The sequence below is a fragment of the Chelonoidis abingdonii genome, chromosome 1 (assembly GCF_003597395.2).
Source record: "Chelonoidis abingdonii isolate Lonesome George chromosome 1, CheloAbing_2.0, whole genome shotgun sequence".
NCBI lineage: Eukaryota > Metazoa > Chordata > Testudines > Testudinidae > Chelonoidis > Chelonoidis abingdonii.
The window spans coordinates 56000219-56018253 of NC_133769.1; the positions used below are offsets into that span (position 1 = coordinate 56000219).

At 38.2% G+C, this 18035-nt stretch overlaps 2 protein-coding genes across 2 annotated transcripts; one reads left to right on the plus strand and one right to left on the minus strand.

Moving 5' to 3' along the window:
• Nucleotides 1-232: 232 nt before the first annotated feature.
• Nucleotides 233-10183, minus strand: DNAJB9 (DnaJ heat shock protein family (Hsp40) member B9). Its single transcript, XM_032793425.2, has 3 exons — nt 10081-10183; nt 4236-4463; nt 233-2708 (listed from the first exon to the last, which is right to left on the minus strand). Exons 2-3 carry the CDS (start codon nt 4450-4452, stop codon nt 2272-2274), a joined length of 654 nt encoding a protein of 217 aa, XP_032649316.1. The 5' UTR covers nt 4453-4463; nt 10081-10183; the 3' UTR covers nt 233-2271.
• A 77-nt stretch (nt 10184-10260) lies between these two features.
• THAP5 (THAP domain containing 5) lies at nt 10261-17595 on the plus strand. The gene is made up of 3 exons (XM_032793431.2): nt 10261-10486; nt 12289-12478; nt 16625-17595. The coding sequence occupies exons 1-3, from the start codon at nt 10404-10406 to the stop codon at nt 17579-17581; spliced, it is 1230 nt and encodes a 409-aa protein (XP_032649322.1). The 5' UTR covers nt 10261-10403; the 3' UTR covers nt 17582-17595.
• The last annotated feature ends 440 nt before the right edge of the window (nt 17596-18035 follow it).

The following is an 18035-nucleotide window of genomic DNA, read 5'->3' on the forward strand; positions in this document are numbered from 1 at the left end:
TCTTGTACACCTTCCTTACTAAGATGCCTCTTACCTGGATGAGTTTTAGCAATCTACACCATTAATGAGCGTTCAGCAATATACAACCTGAATATATTTTGCTGGTATGCCCTTCTTACGCCAACATTTAGTGTGTACAATTTTTCTGCAAAAGAAAAGGAGGTTTTCCCCAAACAGTACTAAGATGTTTGTAATCTTGATGACGTGGGAAAAAAAGTTTACAAGAGTGCACTCAAGTTTTAAATATTTGTTTACTTCCATATCCATGTTATATGAACGACAGGTGCTATTTTTGCTTAAACTTATCCATAGGATTAATATCCATATGAAGTATGTTATGGAAAAAGTGCAGACATTTACATTAAAGTACACAACAGAATTAAAATTTACTTGCACAAAACACAAAAGCAAATTTCTCTTGGCATAAGAATATTGCACATTCTGATAAGGTTTCACAAATTACTGGCTTTTTATAAAGACACAATATGAGGTATTAGTCAATTTATAAATAAAGTAGACAAAGGATGAAAGAGAAAGCACTTAATATAACACAAAAATCCTTTCTAGACTTCTAGGTGAGTGAAATTTAACAAAAGACGATATTGACAGTCGTGGGAAGTTTAGCACGATGAGTGAGGATGTAGCTGAGGAATATTAAATGAGAGCTGAAGGGCAAAGTCTCTTCCTTACAATAAAAATTAGTCTAGGGCTTTTTAAACAGATGAAATCTATTTAGGACACAGCAACTTACAGAAGCCTGCACTCTATTTGTTTGCTCAATCAACGTAAAAAGTAAGTTTACATAAATTAAGTGAAATGTATTTCTAAAAATTAAAGTTACCACTGGCAATCCTCAACTGTGCGTGGCGGCCATCTTACTGAAAAGATGCAGTTTGATACATTGAGTATTAATATAGGACTGGCTGGACTTCCATGTAGTCAAAGAAAATCTTCAAGGATTGATGTAGAGATCTATTAGGGTGACATTTGAATACCGAGGGTTTTCCTTCCAGTTTATATTGGCTTATAGACTTCATTGATGGCTGTACAGGAAATGACAATTTTAGTATGATGCCACCATTACAGCAGACTCAATTGCCAAATGTAACTAAATAAATACCACAAGAAGTCTAACTTTCAGTTTTGCTGTTTATTCACTTTGAGGAGATTTTAACTTTCATATTGTGAAGCTGGGCCAATAATTCTTTTAAATGAAGACATCTATCTGCAAAGTGGTTTGCAGATCTATTTACTACAAAAATGTACTTGTTTGACCTACAAGTCACATCAGACACAAGAATCTAATTTTACTTAGTTTAAGTTCACTATAGCATCATGAGGAGAATTTAAAAAGTAAAAATTTCACTACCCCATTTTCCAGGGGGAAATAACTAAGCAGCAAGTTATGTACTGCAATAATACAAGTTCTCATATTTACTTTTTAGATAGATAACGTCCAGGATTCTACAAAGACTTACACGTACATAACTTTACACACAAAAAGTAGTCCCACTGAAGTCAGACAACTCACATATGTACAGTTATGCTCAAGCTAAAGTCTTTACAGGCTTGTGGCCAATGAAAGGACATTTCGAAATACAAACAAACTTCTAAACTCCAGACAATGGTTTCTTACACTGTTCATTACATGGTTCTAAAGATGTTCTACTTTCACATTTAGAACTGATCATGCAAGTTAAAATGGAGATGAGCTAAATTTCCACTGCTGTATTGTGTGTGAATTATACATAGTTTCCACATCGTCTACAGCAGCTGAATACTGCAAGTCTAGTCTATAAGGATAATTTAGATTAAAAAAAAAAAAAAAAAAAAAAAAGGAAGTTTTAAGTGTAACACTTCACAATAAGTTAGTTTAACTCATGTGGCTACACATGCATCAGTAAGTCAAACATCCTACCAGGGGCATAGACAAAAGTCACATTAAGTTAAGAATATAAAAAACTCCTCATATGTTAAAAGATTGAAATATATTTCAACTTAGTGAACATTTATCTTGTTTTATGATATGGGATTTATTTCCGCCCACACACCCCCTTTCTAGTCAGATAATGAGGCACTCATCTTCCACTTCGCTGCAGGTTGTTTCAGATGCAATAATTAGTTTAACTGAATTTCTTTACTGCAATTACATTAAATACTTTAATAGTTTATCAGACAGTTCAGAGAAGAGTTTCTGTTCCATATTAGCAATTAACCAAGAAAAATCAAGGTGAGGAAACGGGAAGAGAAATATGGAAGAAAAAGTAAGTGTTATTGTCCCGAACAGTCTGTGTATGTAGTAACCATGTTTCCTCGGCGCTGAGTGACAGTCCTACAATGCTTGCTAGATCCATGGAATCTGCTATCAGTTCGTACTGTGTGCTGGTGTGCACTGTCAAAGCCGCTGAAAGAAAACATTTTTTCCATATCTTCAAACACATCATCAAACAGTCCACCTCCAAAGGAGAAATCTTGGAAAGAACGTCTTTGCCTGCTGTGAGCCTCCCGATGACCCCGGAAGTGATTTTCAAAATGCTTCTTTGACCGTGAGTTTTGGTTTTGCCCAAAAAAGTCAAAATCTTTGAACAAGTCATCGAAGTTGAAATTAAATGACTGTTGGAATGGGCTTCCATTATTTCCTTGTCCTCCACCATGGCCAAATTGGTCATATTCTTTTCGTTTATTCTCATCCGATAACGTTTCATATGCTGTAGAAGTATTGAAATGAGAAGTTAGGTCAGAATGTCACGTACAGTCAGATTTAAATCTTCCTGTCAAAAATCACATTCACTTTTTTCTCAAGCGGCAAGCACATCAGTGATAACAAGCACAAATGAAAGTGATACTTTCCTTATACCTGTAATGAAGTTAAGCCACAACTTCACTGAACATTCATGTCATTCTAAAATAACCACATAAGTGTTCTCATGCATTAAGTCAAGACAAAATGTAATTTTATCCTTAAAGACTATATTCTATTTAAATTAGTATTTTAACCACCAGGCACTAAAGAACAGCAGTTAAATATTTTCTTTCAAATGGCAATGGAATAAGGGTGAATGTAAAAAGACTTGGCAAGCCAAGCTCTTTCCCCTTCTTTCAAATTGTTCAACACTTCCTATCACAGAAACTCTGTCATCCTGTGATGGGTTTCAAATAAGCTTTCCATTTGATAATTTTATCAAAGCAGTGGGAACAAGCTATGTTGCAGAGGTACTGCAGTACACATCTCTAAACCAAACTGTGCTTAATGCAGAACAGCAGGGAAACAAGGTTGGTTTACAAACAAAATAGTGGTGCTTCGCATGAACAAGTTAATGATACACGCAATACTCAAATCTAGGTTTATTTAGAAAAGGAAATGAAGTTTCGACCTGAACTTTGGCCCAGGACCATAGCTTGTAAAAATTTATGGGTCTGTCAATATTTCTATTTCACAAGAGAACACTGGACTTCAACGTGTGCCATGCCCAGTTAGGACATTTTCAACCATATTTCTGATCTATTTGTTAATTTCAACACTACACAAAGGAAGTTCTAACTCCGCTGTTAGAAAGAAGTGTGACTTGGGCCATTACAATGCATTGTTTTCTCATGACGATGTTCAATAATATACACAAAGAGAAAGAATCAATAGCACCTATAGAACATGAAAAGAGGAACGACTGATAGCGTCACAGACACCGCTGAGAAGAGTGGAGTTGCAATTACACTTTATGGTATTATATATTCATACTGAAAAGGTTACATTTATGACACATACTTAAAACCCCCTTTCTAGTTATTATTTTGCTCCTTGCCACTCATTTCAATTTTAATAGAATTAGCCACTAGTAAATGTGTGATGAAATATCCATTTAAAGGCTAAATGTTAAAGTATTTGTTTCTGTCTGAAGTTGTTACAGACAGCAGTCACTGAAAACATGTTAAAATTCAGCTGGGGGTGGGGGGAACAATTAAAATAGTAATCAGACCTATTTTAAGACAAGACACTTCTAGCTACTACTAGAAAATTTCTAGTTCTGGTAGACAAAGATACTGTCATAGGTGCCTTTGACCAGGAGCACTTTTGTGGCCCTCTTTTAGATCTGACTATGACACACAACCTGCTATATCTAAACTGGTGTAATTTTTAACCCAGCAGAGAAGTTAACGGAGTATAGACAGACATTTTCCAGCCCACAGACTTACACAATTCATAGCCCTCATTAATCCTATTACATAATTTATATTACCTTCTGCAATTTCTCTGAATTTTGCTTCTGCACCAGGACTCTTGTTTTTGTCTGGGTGGTACTTCATGGCCAGTTTGTGAAATGCCTTCTTGATCTGGCGGTCAGATGCATTTTTTGGAACTCCTAAAATGTCATAGTAGCTTTCTCTAGCCAATATTAATTCAGTTATCATTAAAATGCAGAGAGCAAATGTGAAGATAGACTGTGTGGTAGCCATTTCTGAAGCGCCTAGAAAAGACAGAAAAATACTTGAATATTAATGGTCACAATTTTTTGCTCTGAAGTTAGGCAGTAACTTAAGACAATTCAGTTGTATCCACGCTAATTAAAACAGGTAAGTCTATAATGTTTAAAAGTAGGAACCATGCAAAAATTAGAGATGGAACCATGTTTAATTTCACTTTTGCTGGAGAATCTCCCTTCTGCAGAATTTTCAGTATGCAGTATGATGGGTTTGGGGATCTGAATTATCTCCATACCTTGCTGTCACCTGCAACAGAAATACCCATAGTTTCTTCTTTGTTCACATTTACACTTGCCTCATCTACCTCCCACAGTCTTGGTACCAACATTTGGGCTTCACTAACTAGCCATTTTCATTACAAGGCCCAGTATTTGCTTTCTGTATTTTGTCAATCAGCTACATATACTGTTTTTAGGAATACCTGTCTGTCACCAGATAGCAAGCAGCAGCATTCAAAAGAAAGTGAAAAAAGAGCTGTGCTGTGCTGGAGCCATCCAAAGAGGTTGAGAAGGAACCGGCAAGAACCATTGCCTCTACTGAGCAGAAGCCTAAGCAAGTCACTCTCTTCATAAAACACTGGGCTGCTACCGGGCCTAGTGCTGACCTCCAAGAAAGAATCTGAATTCCAACCCCCACTCTTAATTTCAAAGGGCCAGCTGAATGGCCTAAGAGGTTACTGTGGTGGAGCAAGAGATCACTAGCAACAGAGTCCCATTACAAAATGCAGGTTTCTCCTTTCCAGGTGAACAAAAACATGAGATGGACTTGGTATTAATTAAATTTTAACTGCAGTTTTGATAACTAAAAGGTCAACAATAGTCTTGATACAGAGGACTTATAATCAGTATCACTGGGAGTTAGATGTGTAGGCCATCCATATATCAATAGCGAACTGAGCGCTTGCAATTCACTCTGGGTTGAAGCTTTCCATAAGACCTAAGACAGCTTTAGAACATAAGATCAAAGTGCACTGGGGAACTTTCAGTGTGTGGTATTTGTGAATATTAAAATAGCCGATTTAGCAGGTAGTCAAGATTTGTACAATCTATCAGAGATACTGATAAAAAGTTTGAGCTAAAAAACAAGCTAATGCCAGGTTAAGGAAATGTTGACCAGTAAATCTGTACACAACACACATCATCAGTCACTTAAACAGAAAAGCTTGATGTTAACAGACAGTACCAATTACAAAAGAGGCACATGCTATATTCAGTTAGTCAGCATACTAGGAATCCTTCCGAGAAGAAACCTAACTATATAGTACTTGGAAGCTTCTCCTTATTCTAAGGGACATTCAAGATATGTAGTGGGGATGCAGACTTCCCAAAGATAGAGTTGGACTTCATCCAGCCAGCAGAATGCCAAGGGACTGCACTGAGCATACTCAGAAAATAATATATCATCTTAGTGCAGAATTAGGTGAGTGAGTGGACACACTAGTTCTCCTGGGAATTACTGACTGTAACTCAGAGAGGGAAAATGTTGAATCTGAGCCTGGGTCCAATACATTTCTTGCCTTGATGACAGCTCCATTCTACTTCCCCTGAATCAGTTAGAATTCTGTCTGTATGGCTTTGATGGCTGTCATCGATTTTGGATGATAGGGGCCCTAAAACATTTGCTACAAACAAATTCTGTTTTGTGGAGTTCCTTGATTACAAGGGATTTTAAGAAGCACATATATCCATAAAAAGAATTCATAGTTAAAGATCAAACCCAATATTTAGCTGCAATAAGACAAGACTTTACACACAGCTTTATTTGTAGGCCCATTTGTATTGAAATAAATAGAGGGTTTCCTTTTGGTTTTGAACTTAAAATCAGGCCTAAACAGCCTATTAAAATAGTTTATCTTTTCAGTGACTACTAATACTGAAAGTATATTCAATACTATTTGTATGCTCTGACATCCTACTACCCAACCCTTTGGAGACTACAGATATATATATCTCTAATGCCCTCCTAAACATTTGCATGGCTGGTAGCATGCCAAGAGTCTGTGTTCTAAGGGCTAGTCTCAAAACGGGACTATATTTTGATCAGTGTATTTAGATGCCAAGTGTACAATTCATTCTGGCATCTCTCTTGCTCAATACTAAATACATTAGTACAAGTACAGGAAGCTTTCTAGTCCCTCTTCTTTTTTACATCTATTCTCTTCCCTTGTTCATTAATCTCAAACTTTACCACCTTGACACTGAATACCATTAATCTGTACATGTTTTTCCACACTTTTAGTGTTTCTTGCCTGTTCACTCTTCACAGGTATGGACCTGTGGCTTTTCATCTCAATCCCATAGAGTCAGGCATGCTTTTCTTGAGCACGACAAGCACCCACATTAGTTAACCCCAATTTGTCACTACAATCCATAATCTTGACTTCATCTTGAACCCCAAAACTCCATATCCTGTCTATACATCTTCTTATTACCACTGCCATTACATTGCTCAGATAAACCCTTTTATTCCACGTATGCTGAAACATTTGCCCAATCATCTCTTAACACCTTGATCAGTAAAATGCCTTCTTCCCCAGACTTCCAAAAATCAGCTTTCCCTAAGCCAGCAAGTGCACAACACTGCTGCACTTCTCACACAAGTAGCCTGAAACAGAAGCACATCTGGCCCATCTCTAAACACGTCCATGGGCTTCCTCTTCATTCTAGTATCTTTTTCAAAACTGCCCTCCTTATTTACAAGATTGCCTCATTCTCTCAGAGATGGGCTCTATGCACCCCTGCTCATTCTAGCATCTGACTCCTCTATCCACTCCCACTACTGAAGGGCAGTCAGGCCAGAAATCACTCCTGCAGCTCCCCAAAAACTGCTACAAACTACCTGTCTCTTTCTCCGCTCCTACCTTCAAATCTTTTCACTCCACTTAAGCTTCTCAACTTCTATTACTTGTATACTGGCATTATTACCAAATACACTAATTTCAATTATTTTAAACTACTCTTTCCTGCAAAACAGTTTTACACTACATACTGTCTATTGTCTTGTATAGAATTTGTAAAGCATTTTAATTTTTATATGAAAAATACAATACTGAAGTTGTACCATATTTTAAAAAAAATCCCAATTCAGAGTAAACTGGCTGTTCTTCAGAATGTTTTAGGCAAAATTCCTGAAAACGCTATTTCTAACAATACAAACCTTATGCAACGATCAGCTTGTTTCAACATCCCCATGCTATTCAGACTTTACTTACTTTGTTTATTTACACAAAAGCATGTTGAAAATAGCTAATGTTTAAAAGTATTTTAATTGACAAAAGGCTATCACAAAAGACTAGCATGTCCTGTATATCTGGTTAGCTCTAACTATTAATAGCTGACAGTATATTTTCTTTACTACAATATGAATTTACTAACATGGTATTATGTAAAACAGATGCACTTTTTTCTTGGCAGCACCAAAAGCTTTATTTAAATCCATTTTATTAGGCTGTTATCTGTTAGTATCAGTACCTTTACTATAACAACCATTAAAAAAAAAAGTCACCATTTATTCTGCTTACCTTTTTTTTCTTTCAGTTTACCTCCTCCTTTTTTTCTTTCACTTTCCCTCCTTCATGTACTAGTCATCAAAATGTTGCCATATCTGGCTGAAAACTTTACATGGAAGTGTTCAGAGCTATAAACTGCTTTAAGTATGCCTTTTTTTTTAAGTGTGTTACCTTTAACATTTTTTCTTTATTAAAAAATCCTTATTAGGTTTTAGCTATCAGATACAATCCCTTAAAAAGAGTTTTGTGATTCTGAATGAGAATTAGTGGGAGAACCTGATCTCAGCATTTTAGTTCGGCCCATTTGTCAATAAATCACGAGAGAATTTAAGGTCACAAAATAAGAAGTATTTAAACCTTTGTTGGATAATTAGCTGAATGATAAAGATTTCAACAGTATCGTTATTCTGGTTATAAATTTTAAATGCAACATTTTATTTTCTTTAGAATTAATATTACAGGCCAGCAAGGGAATATTCAGTGCCAGTTTTCAATCCATAATTAAACTGATTAAATAATTAAATGAACAAGCTACTTCTCCCTTAGAGGCAAATACATAATCCTGAAAGCTTGTTTCTATCATCTTACTGTGCGTATGTTCATGCATTTCAAGATAATTGAATATGACAGTAGTAGGAGCTTTGTAACAAATAGAATCATAGACACATAAGGCTAGAAGAAACCTCGAGAAGTCATCAACTCCAACCCCCTGCACTGAGGCAGGACCAAGTAAATGTAGACCATCCCTGACTCGTTTTTATCAAACCTGTTCTTAAAAACCTCCAGTGATGGGGATTCCACAACCTCCTTAGGAAAGCTAGTCCAGATCTTATCTACCTTTATAGTGAGAAAGATTTTCCTAATGGCTAGCCTAAATCTCCTTTGTTGCAGATTGAGCCTGTTATTTCTTGCCCTACCTTCAGGGGACAGGAGAACAAATAGTTACCATCTCTTTTGTTTGCAAAGCCCTACTTACATATACAGAAGTCCATGAATAATAGTACCAATCACATACAATTTTTAATGCACCAAGTGGAACAGCTTGACTTTGAGACAGCTCTTACAAACACCACCGAACTATTAATACAAGGCTCAATTACAAGGGCATAAAAGGTATTTTATATAACTCTATCAAGACACTAAGACCTATGTTGTAGAATGTAACCAGTACTTGAGAATGAGATCTTTCCTTCTCTTTACCTGCCACTCTTTTGAAAACTGAAACAAAAGGGGAAGGAATCTAGCAGGTTTAACCCAACACAAAGCCATCCTATTTTATGACTTAAATTAAATGTAACTGCAATTTAGTGGACATAGAGCTAGTACAAAGTCCTTACAAATGGCAAAGGCTCTCACTCAACTGTGACCACCACAGCAAGTTTAAATATAGTAGTCTTGTATCATCATTTGTCTCTCCCAAGCATCAGTTCACTTTGCTGGGGAGTAAGCTAGAATCCTCAGCCATGCTACTAAGAACTTCTAAAGACCACTGCAGTTTGTATGTGGTCAATTAATTGCTGACCCCCCCCCCCATAACTTTCATGAAAATAAAATTATGGGGTTTACTATTATTCTGGAGAATTCATCATGGAGAGAATTGATTGAAGTCTGAGAGGGGAGGAGATTACCTCTTCCCCCAGCGCACCTTTCTCACAGACAAATTAAACCTCATTATACTGATTAGACACGATCATGTAAAAAAAAAAAAAAAAAAAAGGACAAAAAAAGAAAAAGTTGTAAATAAACCCAGTGTCCAAATGCCAAGGCAGCAGTGCAGCACCACACAAATATAGTCGCCCCTATACAGAAGAGAGCTCAGCGCTTCACATACCCTCCCTCCGGGGGAGAGACTAAAAAGCAAGACCCGAGAACCTGAGATACATCAAAGTGACTGAAACAAAAACATCCCACCCCACAGAGCAGAGAAATCCCGCCACCCCCCAATACACACCCACCCTTGGCCCCCTCCCCCAATACATCCCCACATCTAGGCCCCCTCCCCCAAGGAACCTCCACCCGCATCGCTGCACCCCTACTCTAGCCCCTCCCCCAACGCAAAAACCGGGGCCCTGTGGCCTCCCCACTACACTGACCTGCTGCTTCGCGCGCTCCTCGTCCCCCTGATCTGGGTGGATGAACACTGCGGCCGTCACTCTAGAGCGAATCCTACACGAAACGCTACACTATTGGCTGCCCTATCTCACGTGACAACCCCGCTCTAGTGCACGTGGAAGGCTGCTATTAACCCTTCAGTTTCGTCACTTCCGGTTTCTGAGCCGGGTCGGAGACCTGAGGAAGCGGAAGTGGGGCTGCGGTCGGGGCGAGCGCCCAGTGTCTGCCGGTGTCTCGGCGATCCCCGCGCCCCGCAGCTTGTGTCTATGGTTCCTGCCCCGGGCTGGGTCCTCCAGCGCCCGCTATGCCGCGATACTGCGCCGCGTCCTGCTGCAAGAACCGGGGAGGCCAGAGCGCCAGGGACCAGCGCAAGCTGAGCTTCTACCCGTGAGAGCCGCCGGGGCGGCCGGGCGGGCTGGGGCGGCGGGAGGGGACGCATCGCCGGAGCCCAGGCCCCGCCACCCCCCGTCCTAAGGCGGCAGCGACAGGGCGCGATCGCACCCCGTCGGGTCGGGCCCGTGGCCCTGGGAGCGGGGCCTCCCCCTTGCCCGCTCCTCGCTCTCCCTCGGGCCCAGGCCGCTCCATGCTGTCACTGCGGGGTCTCTAGCGGGGGCGCAGGACGTGCTGTGCATGGGCTCTAGGCCATGTGCTTAACCACCCTATACCCCTCCGGGAGGACCTGCCGGGCCGGGGGAGTTGCTCTGAGATCTGCAGTCCCCACCTCCCCGCTCCAGATCCCCTTCCTCAGCCCCGCTCTGCTCATTGCACAGGCCAACTTGGGGCTTGCTGCGCCTTTGGACAGCGGTTCGGCCTGGTCAGTGTTTAGCTAGGAACGGAAATAAACATTAAAGCATTATTAAAAGCAGCTGGAGAGTAAAAGAGGGTTCAGGGACTGGGTCTGTGTCAGGGTAAACCCAAGGAGGCTGAGGATCTGGTTGCCCATTGGGATTAAGGCATAATGTGGGCTCTGCAAAAAAGGCTCTAGGCTAGACATGCCTTCATCAGGTGCCAGGAATACCTGATGAATTTTACCACTCATCCCAACCCCACTACTGACATCTACAGTACTTTTCACATCCCCAGGACACCCTGTTATCATTGATACCTTAACAGGGAATCTTAAGGTTGTGGTTTGAGTGTGACAGTGATTTGATGTGTGTATTATGGTTGGCTATATGTCAAAACGAAAGAGATATTGAAGGAACTGAGAATGCTAACCTTTTTGGTGTCTTGTAGTGTCTTTTGCTGAAAGATGTGAACTGAGAGGTTGGGCTGAATGATAATGTTACTGTACATGGGAATGCTTCACTTTTTTTTTTAAGTGATTGCACTGGTAACATACTGATTTTACCTAAAACTGTTGGTCTATAAACTTCCAGATGTGGCATGCAGGAAACTGAATCACTAGACAAGTTTCATGACTTTGCTTACATTGTTTCTGTTTAACCCTCCACTACATTCTGTTTCCCCTGGGGTTTGTATGTCACTTTGCATAACAGTATTTTAAAAATAAATTTTAAACAAATCTTGCCAATGTTTGTGCTTCCTTTTTCTTTTCACTTAATTTGGATGATAGAAATTACTCCAGTCAGTTTCCTTTTGTTAGCTTTAGTCTTTCACTTTCTAGATCTCATGTTTCATGAGAGTGAGACAGAAACACTTTTTTCTTATTATATTTTATACATTTTTTTAACCTACACTAACAGAGTGGCTTTTCGAATAAAAAACCAAAACTCAGGAATGTGCTTAAATAGATTAAGAGAAATATAATGAAAACAAAATTAAAGTAATAGGTGGAATCCAATAATTTGTGAATTGCTTGCTTATTTATTAAAACAAAGTAAGGACCACATCCTCCTACTTTTCTACTGAAGCAAGTATTCCCAGGGACTTCAGTGGAAACCATTTTTTGAGCAAGGGTTCCCGGATCAGCCCATATTGGATGGTTTTGGGGTCGGATGTCACCTTTGACATCAGTGAGAGTTTTACCATTGAGTTCACTGGAGCCGCACATGATTATCTAGATGTAAATTTCATGGTTACTGGATTTAGCACTTATATGCCATGATAATAAGCTCTGTATAAAAACCTAGGATAGATTCTTATGTAAGGGAAGATTTAGGAATGGGATGAAGAGATTTTATTTGAAAAAAGTATAAAACTAATTTTGTGCAAATCTTTTAAACCAGGTTTCCACTTCATGATAAAGAAAGACTTGAGAAATGGTTGCGGAATATGAAGCGTGACACATGGACTCCCAGTAAGCACCAGCTCCTGTGCAGTGACCATTTTACCCCTGACTCCCTTGATGTGCGATGGGGAATTCGATATTTGAAACATACTGCAATACCAACTATTTTCTCTTTGCCTGATGATCAGGTAATGTGTCATTTTATTATTTAATACAGAGCTGCGTTGGCTGGCTACTAGTAGAGTATAATTTTCAAAACCACACATACAAAGTAATACTCAGAAAACATTTCTTTTGAACATCTAATAGTTTCATACTTTTGATTGAGAGACCCAATCTTGGAAGTATTGCTGTTAGGTAATTTCTGTCCAAATACTAATGTTTCTTTTACAGCTACTATTTTGCTTCAGATAGCTAATTTTGTTAGGGGCTTCTTATTAACAGTAAATATATTCATATGGTATAAAAACATTAGCTTTTCTAAATGTTTTTAGTTTCAGCATGTGTATGTCTTCCCTTTCTTGACGATCCTCTCTCTAATATAAAAACCACTAATGGATCAGGAGTCCGGGCTCAAATTATAAAAATATTGCTATTTTTCATTGCTATGTATTTCATTGGCATATCCCTGCAAAGCAGTTACTGCTTTATAGAGTATAATATGCCACAATGGATTATCATCAGCTTCTTCATACCTTTTTCAGAACTTAAGTATACTTCATATATTCTTTCAGAAATATAATACTCAAATCTTGTTTAGTTAAAATTTTCCAATACGAGTTGCTTTCTCAGGTATTCCTTTTACACACAAGTACAAAAATGGTTACATCTTGTAAATGGTAATGGGCACAGAATCGTTTTACAGTTTGTATGAATAACTACTGGGATCTGCTTTTAAACTAGCCAGAATAAAAATTGTAAGGACTATCTACCTTCTATTATTTCATCCTCATGTTGTGTCATGAAGATATTTGCCATACAACTAGTTAGGTAAAGACCCAGTGCCTCACACATATCATAGTATTGTTTAGTATAAATGTTTTGAAGGAGACTACAGGGGTGTACTGCTTTTCTCTGAAACATCCAGAAGAGAGAAGTGTTGGAGGCAAGGTACAGAGATGGGTATTTAGTCTCCATCATGGCGTAATTTATAAAACTGAAATTTGTGTCTATCTAGCTACTTTAACATTGAAAAAGAAAACATTTTAACACAGACTTTTAACATTTAAAATATAATAAATGAAGTCCAGAAATAAGTGTAAGTTTCCTTGAATTGCAGGTGAACTTAATGTAAACAGGTTTTAACTCTCTATGACAAAAACTATGATGAGTTTCTTAAAAATATGGAAAGAAAATTCAGCAGTTCATGACGCAGTAGTCGTAATTTTTTGGGATGATCTAAAAATCTTTATGGAATTAAATTATTATTCTCTGTATTACCATAGCTGCTAGAAGCCTTAGTCATGCGCCAGAACCCCATTGTGCTGGGCACAGTACAACACAAAACAAAAAGATGGTTCTTGCCTCAAATAATTACTGCTTAAACATTAGTTGGTTTCTAAATGTAGAGGTAGTGATTTGCATTCAGCAGAAGCATAACCTTCCATTTTTTATATTTGTGTTCATAGTCTAATCACTCTCTTTATAGAGGAGATGTAACATAGATAACTGATCTGTAAAGCTATACAAATACTTTGAGGTGATGTTGCCAAAATTTTAACTAGTTTCCCTTCACATTTTCTTCCCAGTCAGAAATATATGAAACATTCCCTGGATAAAACTTTGTTTTGGGAATGCCCGAAACAAGGAGGGGGAAAGCATCAGTTTTATATTCCTCTCTTGTCACTGGCAAAGGAAAAAAAACAGTTAATATTTCCACCTCTGTCCAAGGCACTATACCTCTTAATATTGCATGCTTCCCCTCCCCAGCACCTCATGGAGGCTCATTTCACTGACTGTATCTGGCAGCTGTTCCAGGTAACAGCAGGATGTATTCATCTTCTCCTTTCTTAGACACTTGCATCACCCTGCTTACCATAGAATCAGAAGCTCAGATCCATAAAGGTGCTTACGCTCCTATGTCCCAACTCCCAGACTTTGTTTGTTTTTTAATAGGCACATCAGGCTGGGGTATAGCGTGCATCTCTCATGAACTCCTAGAGATGCAAGATGATTCTTTAGAACACATTCCAAACTTAATTGACCTTTTACATGAAAAATGTATGTGATTGGGGAAATAATTAAGATCCTGTGCAGAAATGGAGCCTAGGTAGTTGCTCATTTCAACACTAGTGATAATTTTACATTGGCTTGTGTTTGTTTCTAAAGCTATCACGGCAAAGACAAAGGTTAGGAGGTTTTTTAATGAAAGCTGAGATTCTCCTTCATAGGGCCCAATGCCTAGCTCTACTAACAGGTTTTGGGCAAACAACCTCTCACTCAGTGTTCTGACTGAAAGGAAGGCCAGTGTGGCACTAGAACTCCTGAGATATGTGTTTAACCTAAAGAAAACATGTATATATGAAGGATCTCTCTTCTCCTGTATGGATGCCCACTGCTCAATCAGTCAAATAGTGATGGGCCTTCATTCCATGCTTTGGAGATGGTGTGTTTTGGGGTTTTATCCCTTAAACCGTATCCCTCGCTCACATGCTTGAGGTTCTGCAGCTACATATTGAGGCTCAGTCTTATGTCTCTATACAAAACAAACAGGGGTTCCTCAAAGCTCTACTTGTGAGTGCTCTACCCAGATGGGATTTTGGGGGGGGATTTCTCTCCCTCTCTCTCTTCAGCCTAACAGTGGTTCTGGGAGGACTTTAGGTTAGAATTTCAGGAGAATCTGGGTGTTTTCTCAGTTCTCTGAACAGATGAAGCAGGACCCAGAAATTCAATCAAAGAAGCCCTGTTTCAGCTTCTGGGAGATACCCTGTATTCTTAAATCTCTAGGACTGACTGAGTATTAGGTATCCCCTTTGGAGATGATAGTACTACAGGTAAGGAAACTGCTTTTACTATTTACATAACTTTCTCAATCCTCTAAATTTTGAAGTGTGTTACAAAACTAAATTGCAATGCAATGGAACCCATGTCCTTCTGCTGAACTCCTACTTAATTCTTATCTATGAAGAACATAGAAAACACTGAACAGCTTGATTAGTCAACAGTATGGGCGGTCTGAACTAGACATATCTTTATGAATGTACACTTTAGAATGACTTGTCTTTTTTCACCACACACCATTTTTACATCCTGTCCTCACGTTCTTATTAATACTTGCTTGTCTTATTTTTATATTTAGTTAGCAAAGTTGAAGTTGCTTACAGGTTTTTTGTTTTGTTTTTATTCTTAGTCTACTGGCCTAACATGACTACAACTTCTACAGCTTGCCCTCTTCAAAATCAAACCTATTGAAAAAATATACCACACAACGTTAGTATATTTTTATATTAATGACCAACATATCAAAAAGCTTATTTAGATTCTAATCCTAAACATGGGGGATATGTGATTTGTGTAGATGGGGAGAAGAGAGTGTAGCCAGGGAAGGACAAGCCTTGATGATGATGATGATGATGATGGTAAAAATAGAAGCAGTATCAATGTAAGGTCTTTCCACTTGTTAACTTACCATGAGTCATAAAAGAAATGTCTCCATCCTTATGGAATGTTCAAACTTTCAGCACCATGCTTGCTTGTATATTTAAAAATCAACCTGTGTGGATGTGCATGCATACCACATATGCATGAATGCACACGTGCACCCATGTAACCCACTGCAGTTACTTATGCACTGAAGATCTAGGTTTCTTTTCTGCCATTGTTCTAAATTTCTGTGAAAGTAAAGTTGCTTGGCGGTTGTCTGAAAGAACCATCAGTCCACTGAATTACATTAGGTGGAAAAAACAGGATTTTCTGCTTTGCTGCATCAGTAATACAAAAGCAGCATAATCCATCATTAATTTGTATTGAATAACATGTTTGGGCACAGAATAGGAGAAACTAACCAGCTTGTCAGAGAGAGGCAACGTGGTGCTTCTATTGTATGTTTCATCAACTTACATGAAGAATTATAAAACAGTTTTATAAACCTGAAACTATTTTACACAGAGTTTTAGACTAATGCTTGAGAATGTCTCTGGTATACAAAGGTTAAGGAAAACATTCTATTGGAGATAAATATATGGATTGTTGAAAAATTACTGGTTTAATCTTTGAGCTATACTTGAAAAAGATTGATTATCAAAAAAAATAGTTACTTAAGAGCACATTACACAATGAGGAAATTTTTGTGCATTATATGTAGTTATAGTTAAAAGGTGTCATTTTTTCTCCAGGAAAAAGACTCTTCTCAGCACAAGCCACAAGAGATAAAAACAGAGGATGGGGAGGAAATCAGTGTGTGTGTAGAGTCGGATAATGTATCTGCATCGTTTGAGCCTTGTTCGCCAAAGAACAGTGTCACAGTTGCAGAAAGGCTAGATGAAAAAACTGAAGCAATTTGCTTATCAACCCTGAGCAAACCTCTGCAACAGAAAGTGCTGTTTCAGAACACAGAAAACTTGCAAGGAGGCACCATAATTCTTAGTTCATCAGAGCAGCATATTCAGCAAACGCCTGTTTTAATGGCAGAAACTGTCCAGAACATAGAAGCAAGTAATGTTCATACATCAGTAGAGAATCTTTTAAGTTGTGCAGCCACAGTTTTGCAAGTTACAGACCCTGAATACCTGGATTCATCTTTGAAATTTAAAAATGCGGGTGGACCAATTATTGACCATCTAGCTGAGAATCCTAACTCACATATTGCAGTCTGCTCTGTGGAAGTACAGCCAAGTGAAAATGCAGTTTTTTTCAGTACAATCACACGAACTATTGAACAGTTTAATGGAAATGAAGAATCTGTCATTGCTATCATTGTACCTGCTGAGTGTTCTAAAGAGCCTTCAACGGTAAGTAGTTCTTTCATGCCTATTAAACAGGAGTTCATAGACATGGAAGAAATAGAAATTCAAAAATCTGCATATATAAACAATTATGGTGAAACTGAAATATTACAAACTGAGCATTCATATTCCAGACAAGACATAGACAGGGATCATCTCTGGCAAAAAATTGCAAAGCTGCATTCTAAGATAACTGTCCTTGAAAAACAGGAAAGAAAAACTTTAGGTAGGCTCAAATCCCTGGAAGCTCTTATTGGACAACTAAAACAGGAAAACCTGCTTTCTGAAGAAAAGCTCAAGATTGTAGAAAATTGTTTCACAACATATGAAGTGACTATGATACAATAAAATCTTTCAAATGAGTGGTCTAATATGGCTTTTTTTTCAGTCTTTGATTATCCTTCTATATAAATGATGCATCCTTTTTCCATGAGGCCTTATTAATGATAACACAAAAATGCTGTATAACAAATGTTCTTGAAAAAGTGATGTCATGCATTCTACCAAAGACCAGTGATAAACTATTGCCCACAAACATGAATCATAAATGAGCAGAATAAAAGGAACGTCTAAAATAAAATATAAAGTCATGGAATAAAAATGGGAGGAACTTTCTCAGATTCAAGCTTCTCTAGAATATATGAGCCTTACAGTTCAGCACAACAGTACAAACTGAGCGGAGATCACAGCTGGGTGGGGCACATAATAAATAGTGATAGTCAACTTGTCCCAGTTCACTCTCAAATGAGTAAGAACAGTTTTAGAGTTACTGCTTCTTAAACTGGGAGGTATGTTATATATT